The 14,706-nt window shown below is 52.0% G+C and overlaps 1 protein-coding gene across 15 annotated transcripts in view; it reads right to left on the reverse strand.

The window, feature by feature from the left end:
* Nucleotides 1-14,706, reverse strand: part of TSPOAP1 (TSPO associated protein 1) — a 231,743-nt gene that overhangs the window by 120,097 nt on the left and 96,940 nt on the right. For all 15 annotated transcript variants that reach the window (XR_012155490.2, XR_012155492.2, XR_012155491.2 and 12 more), the window contains one exon: nucleotides 12,354-12,546. Coding sequence is in view for 12 of the 15 variants with exons in the window: in XM_073316132.2 (XP_073172233.2) it covers nucleotides 12,354-12,546 (193 nt within the window). In the remaining 3 variants the exon portion in view is untranslated. The remainder of the gene's footprint in view (nucleotides 1-12,353; nucleotides 12,547-14,706) is intronic.

A 14,706-nucleotide genomic window follows, 5' to 3' on the forward strand; every position in this document is an offset into this window, starting at 1 on the left:
TGAGCACCATGGTGCTTGCAGTGTAGACACACTCTATAGCTGGGATCTACCCAGGGGCTTAGCTTTGAGCTGTGGAAACACGCTCAGCCCTGATTCTCCTTGCACTCACACCAAGAGCAGCTACACTGAAGTTACCGGATTGAACTGATATAAGGGAGGGAGGATCAGGCACTTGACATTAAATACTCAGCCCTGCATGCTGCTGTGGGCCAAATCCTCTCCTTCACCGAGGTCCACTCTGCACGGGAGGTAGGGGAGCTATTAGGGAGCTCGTTAGGGCTTGCTGAAACTGTGGGCTTGTCTGCACCAGCCCCAGTTTGACTTAACTTACACCACAGGGATGTTAACGGGTCACTTCACCTTGAATGGTTCCTTAGAACATGTGCTGACTACTTATGCTAAACAATCTGTTCGATCTCGTGACACTTTCTCAGACTGAGGAAGAGCTCTGTGTAGCTTGAAAGCTTCTCATCAGCATAAGGTGGTCCAAAAAAAGGTATTACCTCACCCACCTTGTCTCTCTAGGGTGGTGGTTCTCAACCTATGGCCATAGGCCACTTGCAGCCCAATCAGCACACAGCTCCAGCTCATGTGACATCCTCAGGGCCATACAGGTAGTAAAACCGGTTACTCACCTTCTCGCAACTGTTGTTCTTTGAGATGTGTTGCTCGTGTCCATTCCAATTAGGTGTGTGTGTGCCCATGTGCACAGTCGTCGGAAGGTTTTTCCCCTAGCAGCATCTGTCGGGTCGGCTCTGGAGACCCCTGGAGTGGCGCCTTCATGGCGGTGTACATAGGTCCCTGCCGACCAGCCACCTGTTCAGTTCCTTCTTGCTGGCTACTCCGACAGATGGGAAGACGGGTGGGTCTTAGAATGGACATGAGCAACACATCTCGAAGAACAACAATTATGAGAAGGTGAGTAACCATTTTTTCTTCTTTGAGTGCTTGCTCATGTCGATTCCAATTAGGTGACTCCCAAGCCCTAATTAGGAGGTGGGGTCGGAGCTCGAAGGAATCGCTGAATGAAACACTGCTCTGCCGAATGTAGCATCGTCCCTGACATGCTGGGTAATGGCATAAAGAGAGGTGAAAGTGTGAACTGAGGACCATGTTGCTGCCCTGCAGATCTCCTGGATCAGGACCTGGGCCAGGAATGCTGTCAAGGAGGCCTGCGCCCTTGTGGAATGAGCCATTAGTGCAGCGGCCGGAACTTTTGTTAGATCATAGCTTGCCCGGATACAGGACATGATCCATAATGAAATTCTCTGTGACAACACCAGAAGGCCGTCCATTCTATCCACAACCACCACGAACAACTGGTTCAACTTACGGAACGGCTTTGTGCATTTGATGTAAAAAGCCAGAGCTCTCCGAAAATCCAACGAGTGTAGTCTTTCCACTCCTGCTTAGGTCCTGCACTTAGGACAGAAGAATCCAATGCACCGCTACAGACTAGGGACCGAATGGCTAGGCAGCAGTTCTGCAGAAAAGGACCTAGGGGTGACAGTGGACGAGAAGCTGGATATGAGTCAGCAGTGTGCCCTTGTTGCCAAGAAGGCCAATGGCATTTTGGGGTGTATAAGTAGGGGCATAGCGAGCAGATCGAGGGACGTGATCGTCCCCCTCTATTCGACATTGGTGAGGCCTCATCTGGAGTACTGTGTCCAGTTTTGGGCCCCACACTACAAGAAGGATGTGGAGAAATTGGAGAGAGTCCAGTGAAGAGCAACAAAAATGATTAGGGGTCTGGAACACATGACTTATGAGGAGAGGCTGAGGGAGCTGGGATTGTTTAGTCTGCAGAAGAGAAGAATGAGGGGGGATTTGATAGCTGCTTTCAACTACCTGAGAGGTGGTTCCAGAGAGGATGGTTCTAGACTATTCTCAGTGGTAGAAGATGACAGGACAAGAAGTAATGGTCTCAAGTTGCAGTGGGGGAGTTTAGGTTGGATATTAGGAAAAACTTTTTACTAGGAGGGTGGTGAAACACTGGAATGTGTTACCTAGGGAGGTGGTAGAATCTCCTTCCTTAGAAGTTTTTAAGGTCAGGCTTGACAAAGCCCTGGCTGGGATGATTTAATTGGGGATTGGTCCTGCTTTGAGCAGGGGGTTGGACTAGATGACCTCCTGAGGTCCCTTCCAACCCTGATTATTCTATGATTCTATGATTCTTTGTTTCCAGCCATCCGCATGAGGTTTAGGGTAAAAGACTGGCAGAAAAATGTCCTAATTGGCATGGAATTGGGAGACAACCTTTGGAAGAAAGGCTGGATGAAGCCTAAGTTGTACCTTGTCCTTATAAAAAATGGTATAAGGAGGATCGGAGGTTAGGGCTTTAAGATCGGAGACTCTCCTTGCTGACGTAATGGTGACTAGGAAAGCCACCTTCCACGATAGGTCGAGCAATGAACAAGTTGCTGGGAATTCAAACAGGGGTCCCATTAGCCTGGAAAAGACCAGGTTAAGGTCCCACGCTGGGATTTGTTGCTTAATCTGCAGGTATAGCCTGCCCAGACCTTTCAGGAAGCAACTGACCATCGGGTTGGCCAAGACTGAACAGCCGGCTGCTCCCAGGTGGAAAGCTGAAATTGCTGCCAGGTGAACCTGGAGAGATGAAACCAAGAGGCCCTGCTGTTTTAAGTCTAATAGGTAGTCTAAGATGAGTGGTAGGGTTGTGCTCTCCCAATGCAGGCACCTATGAGAACACCAGATTGCAACCCTTTTCCACTTGGCCAGGTAGGTAGCCCTGGTGGAGGGTTTCCTGCTGCCCAGCAGAAGCTCCCTAACGGGCTCCAAGCACATCAGCTCAATCAGGTTGAGCCATGAAGCTTCCAAGCGGTGAGGTAAAGAGACTCGATATCGTGATGATGAAGATGACTGTGGCCTTGGGTGATCAGGTGCAGAAGCAGAGGCAATGAGAATGGAGCATCCACTGACAGCTCCAGAAGCATGGTATACCAGTGCTGGCAAGGCCAGGCTGGCACTACCAGTATGACTGTACTCTTCTCCCTGCGCATGACTGGAGTACTGTCGTGGATGGGTATAAACTGTTCAGGAAGGACAGGGAGGCCAGAAAAGGAAAGGGAGTTGCATTGTATGTAAGGGAGCAGTATGACTGCTCAGAGCTCAAGTACGAAACTGCAGAAAAAATCTGAGAGTCTCTAGATTAAGTTTAGAAGCGTGAGCAACAAGGGTGATGTCATAGTGGGAGTCTGCTAGAGACCACCGGACCAGTGGGATGAGGTGGACGAGGCTTTCTTCCGGCAACTCGCAGAAGCTACTAGATCGTACACCCTAGTTCTCATGGGCGACTTCAATCATCCTCTTATCTGCTGGGAGAGCAATACAGTGGTGCACAGACAATCCAGGAAGTTTTTGGAAACTGTAGGGGACAATTTCCTGGTGCAAGTGCTGGAGGAACCAACTAGGGGCGGAGCTCTTCTTGACCTGCTGCTCACAAACCAGGAAGAATTAGTAGAGGAAGCAAAAGTGGATGGAAACCTGGGAGGCAGTGACCATGAGCTGGTCGAGTTCAGGATCCTGACACAAGGAAGAAAGGAAAGCAGCAGAATACAGACCCAGGACATCAGAAAAGCAGACTTTGACTCCCTCCAGGAACTGATGGGCAGGATCCCCTGGGAGAATAACATGAGGGTGAAAGGAATCCAGGAGAGCTGGCTGTATTTTAAAGAATCCTTATTGTGGTTACAGGGACAAATCATCCCGATGTGTCGAAAGAACAGTAAATATGGCAGGTGACCAGCTTGGCTTAACAGTGAAATCCTTGCTGATCTTAAGCACAAAAAGGAGGCTTACAAGAAGTGGAAGATTGGACAAATGACCAGGGATGAATATATAAATATTGCTCGGGCATGTAGGAATGAAATCAGGAAGGCCACATCACACTTGGAGTTGCAGCTAGCAAGGGATGTTAAGAGTAACAAGAAGGGTTTCCTGAGGTATGTTGGCAACAAGAAGAAAGCCAAGGAAACTCATGGCGATCGGGGGAAGTCCCGGAAGACTGGAAAAAGGCTAATGTAGTGCCCATCTTTAAAAAAGGGAAGAAGGAGGATCCTGGGAGCTACAGGCCGGTCAGCCTCACCTCAGTCCCTGGAAAAATCATGGAGCAGGTCCTCAAGGAATCAATTCGGAAGCACTTAGAGGAGAGGAAAGTGATCAGGAACAGTCAGCATGGAATCACCAAGGGAAAGTCATACCTGACTAATCTAATTACCTTCTATGATGAGATAACTGGTTCTATGGATGAAGGGAAAGCAGTGGACGTGTTATTCCTTGACTTTAGCAAAGTTTTTGACACGGTCTCCCACAGTATTCTTGCCAGCAAGTTAAAGAAGTATGGGCTGGATGGATGCACTACAAGTTGGGTAGAAAGTTGGCTAGATTGTCAGGCTCAACGGGTAGTGATCAATGGCTCCATCTCTAGTTGGCAGCCGGTATCTAGCAGAGTGCCCCAAGGGTCGGTCCTCAGGCCGGTTTTGTTCAATATCTTCATTAACAATCTGGAGGATGGTGTGTATTGCACCCTCAGCTAGTTTGCAGATGACACTAAGCTGGGAGGAGTGGTAGATACGCTGGAGAGTAGGGATAGGATACAGGGGGACCTAGACAAATTGAAGGATTGGGCCAAAAGAAATCTGATGAGGTTCAACAAGGACAAGTGCAGAGTCCTGCACTTAGGACGGAAAAATCCAATGCACCGCTACAGACTAGGGACCGAATGGCTAGGCAGCAGTTCTGCAGAGAAGGACCTAGGGGTGACAGTGGACGAGAAGCTGGATATGAGTCAACAGTGTGCCCTTGTTGCCAAGAAGGCCAATGGCATTTTGGGGTGTATAAGTAGGGGCGTTGCCACCAGATCGAGGGGCGTGATCGTTCCGCTCTATTTGACACTGGTGAGGCCTCATCTGGAGTACTGTGTCCAGTTTTGGGCCCCACACTACAAGGAGGATGTGGAGAAATTGGAGAGAGTCCAGCGAAGGGCAATAAAAATGATTAGGGGTCTGGAACACGACTTATGAGGAGAGGCTGAGGGAACTGGGATTGTTTAGTCTACGGAAGAGAAGAATGAGGGGGGATTTGATAGCTGCTTTTAACTACCTGAAAGGTGGATCCAAAGAGATGGATCTAGACTATTCTCAGTGATAGCAGATGACAGGACAAGGAGTAATGGTCTCAAGTTGCAGTGGGGGAGATTTAGGTTGGATATTAGGAAAAACTTTTTCACTAGGAGAGTGGTGAAACACTGGAATGTGTTACCTAGGGAGGTAGTGGAATCCCCTTCCTTAGAAGTTTTTAAGGTCAGGCTTGACAAAGCCCTGGCTGGGATGATTTGGTTTGGATTGGTCCTGCTCTGGGCAGGGGGTTGGACTAGATGACCTCCAGAGTTCCCTTCCAACTCTGATATTCTATGATCTTGAGCAGAACCTTATGGACGAGTGGAAACGATGGGAACACATACAACAGATGGTCCATCCAGGGGAGGAGGAACATGTCCATGAGGGACTGTGATTCCGGAAGAACAGAAGTGGGGACATTTTCTGTTGCTCTTCATGGCGAACAGGTCAATTTGGGGAACCCCCACCTTTGGAAAACATTGTACACCATGTCCGGGCAGCTGGACCACTTCTGACTGTGGAAGGATCTGCTGAGATAGTCCGCCAACTTGTTCTGGGAACCTGGGAGGTAGAATGCTTCCAAGTGAATGGAGTGGGCTATGCAGAAGTCCCACAGCTTGAGGGCTTCCCAACTTAGGGGAGAGGAATGACCTCCACCCTGCTTGTTTGTATAAAACATTGCAGTTGTGTTGTCCATCATCACCTCCGCGCATTTCCCCTGCAAGTGGGCCTGGAAGGTCTGGCATGCCAGGCGGACTGCTCTCAGCTCCTTAACGTTGATGTGGAGTGAGAGCTCTTCTTGTGACCAGAGACCTTGGGTCTGAAGGTCTCCCAGGTGAGCACCCCATCCCAACGTTGCCACATCTGTCACCAGGGACAGGGAGGGCTGGGGCTTTGCGAAGGGGACTCCCACACATACCGTCTGTGGGTTGAGCCACCAGTGGAAAGACTCGAGAACTGGCGCCGGGAGGGTGACCACCTTGTCTAGACTGTTGCTCCCTGGCCGATAAGCTGACACCAGCCAGGCCTGGAGAGGTCTGAGTCTCAGTCTCATGTGTTGTACCACATACATATGTGCTGCCATGTGGCTGAGGAGCTTTAAGCAGTTCCTTGCTTGGGTGGTGGGATACCCACTTGAAGTTTTGTATGATGTCTGTCATTGTCCGAAACTGAGATTCCGGCAGGGATGCCCTGGCCTGACCCAAGTCCACCACTGCTCCGAAAATTCTATTATCTGCGGAGAGGATAGAGTTGATTTGCGCTTGTTGAGAAGGACACCCAGCCTGTCAAAGGAGGATCTTACCAGGTTGATCTGGCGCTCCACTTGCTCCTTGGAGTGGCCCCCAGAGCAGCCAGTCATCAAGGAACTTCAGGAGGAAGGCTGGACGCTTGGAGCCATGAACTCCTCCTCATAGCTATGCTCGAGGACAAGGTTTGCGTGGCCAAGTCTGCAGGTCCAGTGAGGCCTGTAAAGAGGTCTGTGCCACTGCCTTTCCCTCATCCACTATGGCAGCAAACTCTGCCTTGGATTCAGATGGGACCAACTCCTTGAATTTCAGCTCCATGAGTTGAAATTAGATCTACTCAGGACTGCCTGTTGGTTAGCAACCCTGAGCTGAAGCCCTCCGGTCGAGTAAACCTTCCATCTGAAGAGGCCCAGATTTTCTGAGTCTTTAGACTTTGGGGTGGCCCTTACTGTGTCTGCCTCTCTCTCTCATTCACCGAGGCCACAACAAGCGAGCAGGGCTGCGGGTAAGTAAATAAGTACTCGTACCCCTTAGAGGGGATAAAATACTTCTTCTCCACCCCCTTTGCTGTAGGGGGAATGGAGGCAGGGGTTTGCCACAGGGTTTTTGTAGTGACCTGAATAGTCTTCATGAGGGACAAAGCCACCCTAGACAGCCATTCCGGGGTCAGAATGTCGACCATTGGGTCCTCTGATTCGACTACCTCCTCAGCCTAAAGCCCAATATTGTGAGCCACCTTATGCAGCAGGTCCTGGTGTGCTCTGTCAATGGGGGGCAGCCTGAAGGAGGAAGGCCCCGCCACCGCTTCGTCCAGTGAGGATGACGACAAGGCCAAAGGAGGCACCAGGCTCTCCTTGCCCTCTGGCTCTCCGGACTCGTCCTGCTCGGTGCCATGCTCCTCGGCGCCAACCGCAGGCTCAGGGCTGGTGGTGGGCCCGGGATCTGGACGCAGCTCCGTACTGTGCCCTGACGCTGTTTCAGAGCCCCGAAGGGTGGGATGGTCCGTGGCTGGCGGAAGCGACCAGGCTTCCAACACCACAGAGTGAGAACCCTTGGAGTGCGTGCCCTGGGCTTGGTGGTAGGCTCACAAGGTCCAGAATGGTCATTGCACGGGCCCTTGTCACTGCACTTGCCATGGCACCATCCTCACGTTCTGCCTATGTCTGCAGTGGTCTGATCAAGTAATAGGACGCCACCTCTGAGTCCAATGTTCAGGATCTCGAGCACGAAGATCACGACGGTGGCGATCGGGATGGTGCCGGAGAGCGGTTGCAGGGATGGTACCAGAGAGCAGTGCCGCGATGAAGGTGCTGAAGACCGGTGCTGCGGAGACAGGTGCTACAGGGACGGTGGTGGTGACCAGTGCCGCAGGGAGCAGTGCCACGTAGATGGTGAGCGGTGCCTTATAATTGCTGGCTTGCCTCTGGATGGTGCCCCGTGTTGCAGTGCCAGATGTCTATCCCAGCTCACGCAGGACTGCGGAGCCGTCACGGCAAATCATGTCCCTCACCACCTCATCCACCTGACACTCTCGATCAGGAGAGTCAGAATCATAGAATATCAGGGTTGGAAGGGACCTCAGGAGGTCATCTAGTCCAACCCCCTGCTCAAAGCAGGACCAATCCCCAATTTTTGCCCCAGATCTGTAAATGGCCCCCTCAAGGATTGAACTCACAACCCTGGGTTTAGCAGGTCAACGCTCAAACCACTGAGCTATCCCTCCCCCCAACAGCACCAGACTCGACAGACCCCGGGACCAAAGTCTACGGTGCCAGCTCATGTCATGTCAGCCACAGGTGCTCCTGCGCAGGACGCCCCTCGGTGGTGCTGTCCGATCCGGCCACTCTTGGTGCGGGCGAGCACCCTCTGTCCACCTTCTTGTGCCGCTTATGTGGCACCAGAGAGTGCAAGATTCTGCGAGCTTTGATGCCAGGGAATGTCGGTGCTGAGGATATCTATGGCCAGAGTCCTTCCTTGACACTGTTTCTTGCACAGAGGCCAGAGCGCTCCACACAGAGGTGCTTGGTGCCAGATCCTGTCAGCACGGAGCCAGCTGGGAACGAAGAGCTGCTTCCATCTGGATCTGCTTCAGCCTGAAGTCCCGTTCTTTGTTAGTCCTCGGCCAGAAACCTTTACAAATCTTGCACTGTTCTGTTTGGTGCGCCTCCCCTAGACACTCAAGACAAGAGTTGTGGGGGTCGCCCATTGGCACGGGCTTGAGGCAGGTTCCGCAGGTTTAAACCCTTGGGATCAAGGCATGCCCCGAATCCCAAAGAGGAGACAAATTAGGGTGGGGGAAGGACCTCCACTCCTAGCTAGCAAACCAACTAAACTAACTCACTCTAAGGAATAACTATTTACAGAGAAATAAATACAAACACTAGGGGAAGCACTTGCTAAGGCAAGCGACCGCAGTTCCAATGACTATCTCTGGCGGTAAGAAGGAACTGAAGAAGCAGCGGGTCAGTAGGCACCTATATTCACCGCCATGAAGGCGCCACTCCAGGGGGTTCCACGGCCAAAATGACGGGTGCTGCTGGGGGAAAACCTTCCGACAACTGTGCACACGGCACACACACACCTAGCTGGAATCGACATGAGCAAGCACTCCAAGAAGACTATATATCGTGTGGATGCGACCCACACAACACATGGAGAGTGGCATATGCGGCCCACAACGGTAAACAGGGGGAGAATCACTGCTCTAGGAACTCTATCTGGCCTACATAAATCGATGTACAGCAAGGGTGGGCGAACTATGGCCCGCAGACCACATACGGCCTGCCAACCGTTTTAATCCGGCCCTCGAGCTCCAGCCGGAGAGCGGGGTCTGGAGCTTGCCCTGCTCCCAGGCTCCAGCCAGGGAGCAGGGCTGGGGGCCACTCCACGCATGCGTGCCACAGCATGTCCCCCTCCGGCTCCACATGCTGCCCCCGCCCCAAGTGCTGCCCCCACAGCTCCCATTGGCCAGGAACTGCGGCCAATGGGAGCTACAGGGGCGACGCCTGCAGATGGGGCAGCGCACAGAGCTGCATGGCCGTGCCTCCGTGTAGTAGCCGGGGGGGACATGCCGCTGCTTCTGGGAGCTGCTTGAGGTAAGCGCCACCCGGAGCCTACACCCATGACTCCCTCCTGTGCCCCAAGCCCCTGCCCCAGCCTTGATCTCCCTCCCACCCTCCAAACCCCTCGATCCCAGCCTGGAGCCCCCTCCTGCACCCCAAACCCCTCATCCCCAGCCCCACCCCAGAGCCCACACCCCCAGCCAGAGCCCTCAAACACCTCTGCACCCTAACTCCCCGCCTCAGTGCAGAGCCCCCTCCCGCACTCCGAACCCCTCATCCCCAGCCCCACCCCAGAGCCCACACCCCCAGCCAGAGCCCTCAAACACCTCTGCACCCTAACTCCCCGCCTCAGTGCAGAGCCCCCTCCTGCACTCCGAACCCCTCATCCCCAGCTCCACCCCAGAGCCCACACCTCCAGCCGGAGCCCTCACTGCCCCCTATCGCACCCCAACCCTCTGCCCCAACCCAGAGCCCCCTCCTGCACCCTGAACTCCTCATCCCCAGCCCCACCCCAGAGCCCACACCCCCAGCCAGAGCTCTCACACATCTCTGCACCCTAACCCCCTGCCTCACCGCAGAGCCCCCTCCTGCACTCCGAACCCCTCATCCCCAGCCCCACCCCAGAGCCCACACCCCCAGCCAGAGCCCTCAAACACCTCTACACCCTAACTCCCCGCCTCAGTACAGAGCCCCCTCCTGCACTCCGAACCCCTCATCCCCAGCTCCACCCCAGAGCCCACACCTCCAGCCGGAGCCCTCACTGCCCCCTATCGCACCCCAACCCTCTGCCCCAACCCAGAGCCCCCTCCTGCACCCTGAACTCCTCATCCCCAGCCCCACCCCAGAGCCCCCACCCCCAGGCGGAGCCCTCACCCCCCCATCCCACCCCAATCCCAATTTCATGAGCATTCATGGCCCGCCCTACAATTTCCATACCCAGATGTGGCCCTTGGACCAAAAGTTTGCCCACCCCTGACGTACAGCATAGAAGATGCTGCACAAACATATCTAATAAGTCTGGTTGACAAATAGCAAAATGTTTGGGAAAATTTTCACAACGAAATCAATCCCTTAAAATTCTGAATTTCGAACAGCTTTAAGGGGTGATTTTTGTGGAAATGTCTGCAAAACTATTTTGTTTTTTGTTGAAATATCAAAATTTGGAAAATGCTGATCAGATTTAGTATTAGTATTTAGTAGATTTGTAGAAACACTTATGAGAAAAGGTATGTGACCATGTTATTAACTGTATAACAACACATCTGCCACAGGGGCAGAGCTAAGGTTTTTTGGTAACTTCCTAGTTGGCATTTCTTGACTTCTGAGGTCTTTGCCATCCAACTTCACCCTGACTCTGTGATGGTGCTGGGGAGTCCCATGTTTATTGTTTCTCAGCGACTCCAGAAAACTGCTTCCAGGGTCTTCAAGTAAAAAGAGTCAGTTTTTAGCTGCCGGTCCCACAAACTCACCCTGGGCTCTGGGAGCCAAGCTAGTTTCCTTTGAACCAGTAATGCAAGCAAAATGATCAGTGACAAGAGGACAGTGTTATTGTCTTCTGTTGATTTGCATGGAACTCAGCAACGTTAGGATGAATTTGCCCCTAGGCACAGGGATAAACACAAGGACCTATGCTAAGTAAAGCTGGGCAAATTTTTGGCAAATTGCATTATTCTGCAAATAAATTGTTTCAGTCAACCCTAAACTGCCTGTAACTTTGTGCAGAGTTTGCTAAACCGTTTCCACCCCCTCGAAAAATTGAAATGTTTCAGTAATGCTGAAACATTCCAAGCTAAGACCTGCCAGGGGGCACCATCACCTCCTCCCTCTCTCTCAGTGAAATGGTGAAACTGAAACAAAAGCTTTCAAATCAGAGCAAACAAAACATTTTGTTAGACCTGACTCAAAATGTTCTCGGACTTTTCGATTCACGACATACTTTGAAAAAGTTCATTTTTTGTTTCACCCAAAATAAAGTTTGTCTTCAGTTTTTTCAGATTGCCAGCAACCAAAAAAGATTTTTTGCCCAGCTCTAATTTATGAGGTCTTAAGTGGGATTTAAGTGGTGCACAAGTATTGTGAAGATCCTCTGTACAAGGGGAATTTCATCTCTCACAGAGAGTCCACAAGATGCACAGCTAAGGAAATTGCTTTGCTGATTGCCTAAAGTGCACAAATCCATAGATTTTCAAGGCCAGAAAGGACCATTATGATAATCTAATTTGACCTCCCGCATGACTCCAGCTAGAAAGTGTCACCCAGCGAGTCCACAACTGCTGGCAGAACTAGAGAGTATCCTTGAGAAAGACACCCAAGCTCGATTTAAAGCTCCAAGGGATGGATAATCCACCTCATCCCTTGGTAAGTTGTTTCAATGTATGAGGACGGCATTTGATCAGGGCTTGCACCTGCAAGCCTTACAAAGGGCCCAGATGCTCTCCCTCAATCCTCTTGCATGTTACCTTGCATTTAAACACAAATCTTCTGGAGGCATCAGCAGTGGCTCCAGAGCTAAGGCTGTCCTGAAATTTGCATTTATAGAGTGACACCATCCCACTGTTAGCTATTGTACTCTCTTCCTCCCCAACTAACATCGTTTACTGCTGGGCATAGACCTAATTATTTGGGAAATTATTCCAAGCAAATGTTTAGTAGTTTGGGGCTAGGAATTAAAGACTCTTTTCGTAAGTGTAAAGTGTCAGTGGAATATTTCCCTCTAACAACTGAAGTGTTAAGTACGTGTAGTTCTAAATCAGTCTCAGACATATGCTAGTGGGGTTTAAAAAGAAAGTAAAGAGATGAGAGAATTATTCCCATTATTGCTCCTAACTGGTTCTATTTACACTCGGGGAAGCCAACAGACAACGTATTAACTATCAAAGCACGCATCAGCTTCTCGCAGCAGTTACCCTTCTCCCATTGATGGCACTGGGATTGAGGGATGGAACAGCAGGGCATGAGCGGGAGCTCAGAAGTCACCAGTGTTGAGGTCAGAGGGCCACTCTTTCCGGTCTGTAGCTGGAATCGTTTGAGTTCCTGAGACAGGAGACTGAACTGTTCGATGTGGCTGCGGCACTGATCCTCCAGATCTCTCACTTGGGCCTGGCGGAGAAGCAAAGCAAAGTGAGGTACAAACACAGGCCCGAACTGGGACAAGGCTCTGAACAGCAGCGGTATTTGCTGTGTCGTTCCATGTAATGGAGCTGGGATTTTCAGAGAGGATGAAAGGAGGGAGGTGCCCACATCCCAGAGATGATCAGTAGGGGTTGGCAACCCCCGGGCCATAGGCCCTTTGAAAATCCCAGTGCCAATAGACAGGTTTAGGATTGGTTTCACTCTAAACCCAAGCTGAGCCATCACTGGTAAGCTGCTTTGTGCCTGCAATTTCCCCATTTCATTCCCATACAGGAGAAAAGGCAGGAGGGGCTGGAAGCGAGTCAAACAAGGCCCTTTGAGATAGAGGAGATGGGAAGGCTTTTCACATCTAAGTCATATCTCCAAAAGGGACTCCACCAGACTTAACTGATCTAGGGAGCCTCCCTGGGACATGAGGCCTCCAGCAGCTTCCCCACCAAACCACTGGGGGCAGAAGCCCTAACATTCCCCTCCTGGGCCAAGTTCATCCACGAGTGAGAGAGACTCCAGGGAGCAATAGAGCATCAAGGCCCCTGGACTATCCAAGAACCTGCACACGCACCACTGATGTCACACAACCCACCTCCAGGAATTGTTTTCCACAGGGGACTGTGGATTGCAGCAGACGTAGGAAAGCGGAGGAGATGATTCTCCAGAGGGAGATGTGGGGGCTACGAGGATCACTTGAGAATCACTTGCACACCCCTGGCTTCCGGCCCCAGAGTGCCTCTCCTTCCTGTGTGCATGGCCCACGCAGCTGGGCTCTTGTCCCAATAGGGGTTTAAAAATACACATAACCCATCTCCAACATAGCCTACTGCAGCTCCCACATCCAGCTCCCTCAATGCCCCCAGCCCACACAGTTTCCAGGGACCACCTGTCCTTTAACCCCGCTTTTAACCTCACTCCTAGCAAACAAACAAAACTTACTAAAGCCTGTTGGGAATGTCCTGTCTAAATACTTTTTCAAAAGAAAATGTAGTTTCTGCAGGAAAATCTCCAATTTCCCCCAAATTTTTAATTTTTCAGGTCAGTTCAACACTAATCTGGGTCTGCACGAGAGGCGGTGGTGCCTCATTGGAGGAGCTGTAGTTTGGGTGCCTTACATCTGTTCTTCTCTATGGGCTGGGCTCCCCTGTGGGACTACGTCTCGGATGATTAAGGCTGCGAGTTTGTCACGGAGGTCACGGATTCCGTGACTTTCCGTGACTTCTGCAGCGGCCAGTGCACCTGGCTCACCGCACCAGCAGCTGCTGGGGCAGTCTCGGGCCCCCACAAACCCCAACCCCAGCAGCAGAGTTTGGGTGTGGGAGGGGGCAGGGGACTGGGGCATGGGAGGGGGTGAGGAGAGCTCTTGGCAGCGCTCACCAGGGGGGCTCCCTGGAAGCAACGACATCCCCCTCACTCAGCTGCTAGGCAGAGGCATGGCCAGGCAGCTCTGCGCGCTGCCCCTGCCTGCAGGCACCACCCCACTCAGCTCCCATTGACCCAGTTGCCAGCCAATGGGAGCTGTGAAGCCAGTGCTCTGGGTGGATGCAGTGTGCAGAGGTAAGCGCTGCCCAGAACCCGCCTCACCCCATCCCGTGCCCCAATCCCTGCCCCCTCCCACACCCGAATTCTGCTGCTGCTGGTGGGGAGGAGGCACAGAGCCAGGTAGGGAGCCTGCCAGCCCCGCCAACTCCTCCCTCCCCAGCAACAGCAGGGGTCCTGGGCCTAGCACCACGGCTCACCCCCCCGCCAGCACCAGCAGGGATCCCGGGTCGTGCACCACCCCTTTCCCTCCAGCACCCGGGCCGCCCTCCACCAGCACCCGCGGGGCCCCCGGGCAAACCTCCCCACCACCCCAAGTTTTAGTCACAGGCATTTTTAGTAAAAAACATGGACAGGTCACGGGCCATGAATTTTTGTTTACCGCCAGTGACCTGTCCGTGACTTTTACTAAAGATACCCGTGACTAAAACATAGCCTTACGCATGATGCACTGCAGTATCTTCTCTGAACATTTCGTTTACATCAGAAATGTCAAAATGAAAAATTTTGAGTCAACGTTTTTCAAAGTTTTCCATTCCATGAAAATTTTTGATATGTTGAACTTTCGTCCGACTTTGGAATGAAAAACTACTGGAA

This window comes from Lepidochelys kempii, chromosome 17 (genome assembly GCF_965140285.1).
Source record: "Lepidochelys kempii isolate rLepKem1 chromosome 17, rLepKem1.hap1, whole genome shotgun sequence".
In the NCBI taxonomy this organism is placed as follows: Eukaryota; Metazoa; Chordata; order Testudines; family Cheloniidae; genus Lepidochelys; species Lepidochelys kempii.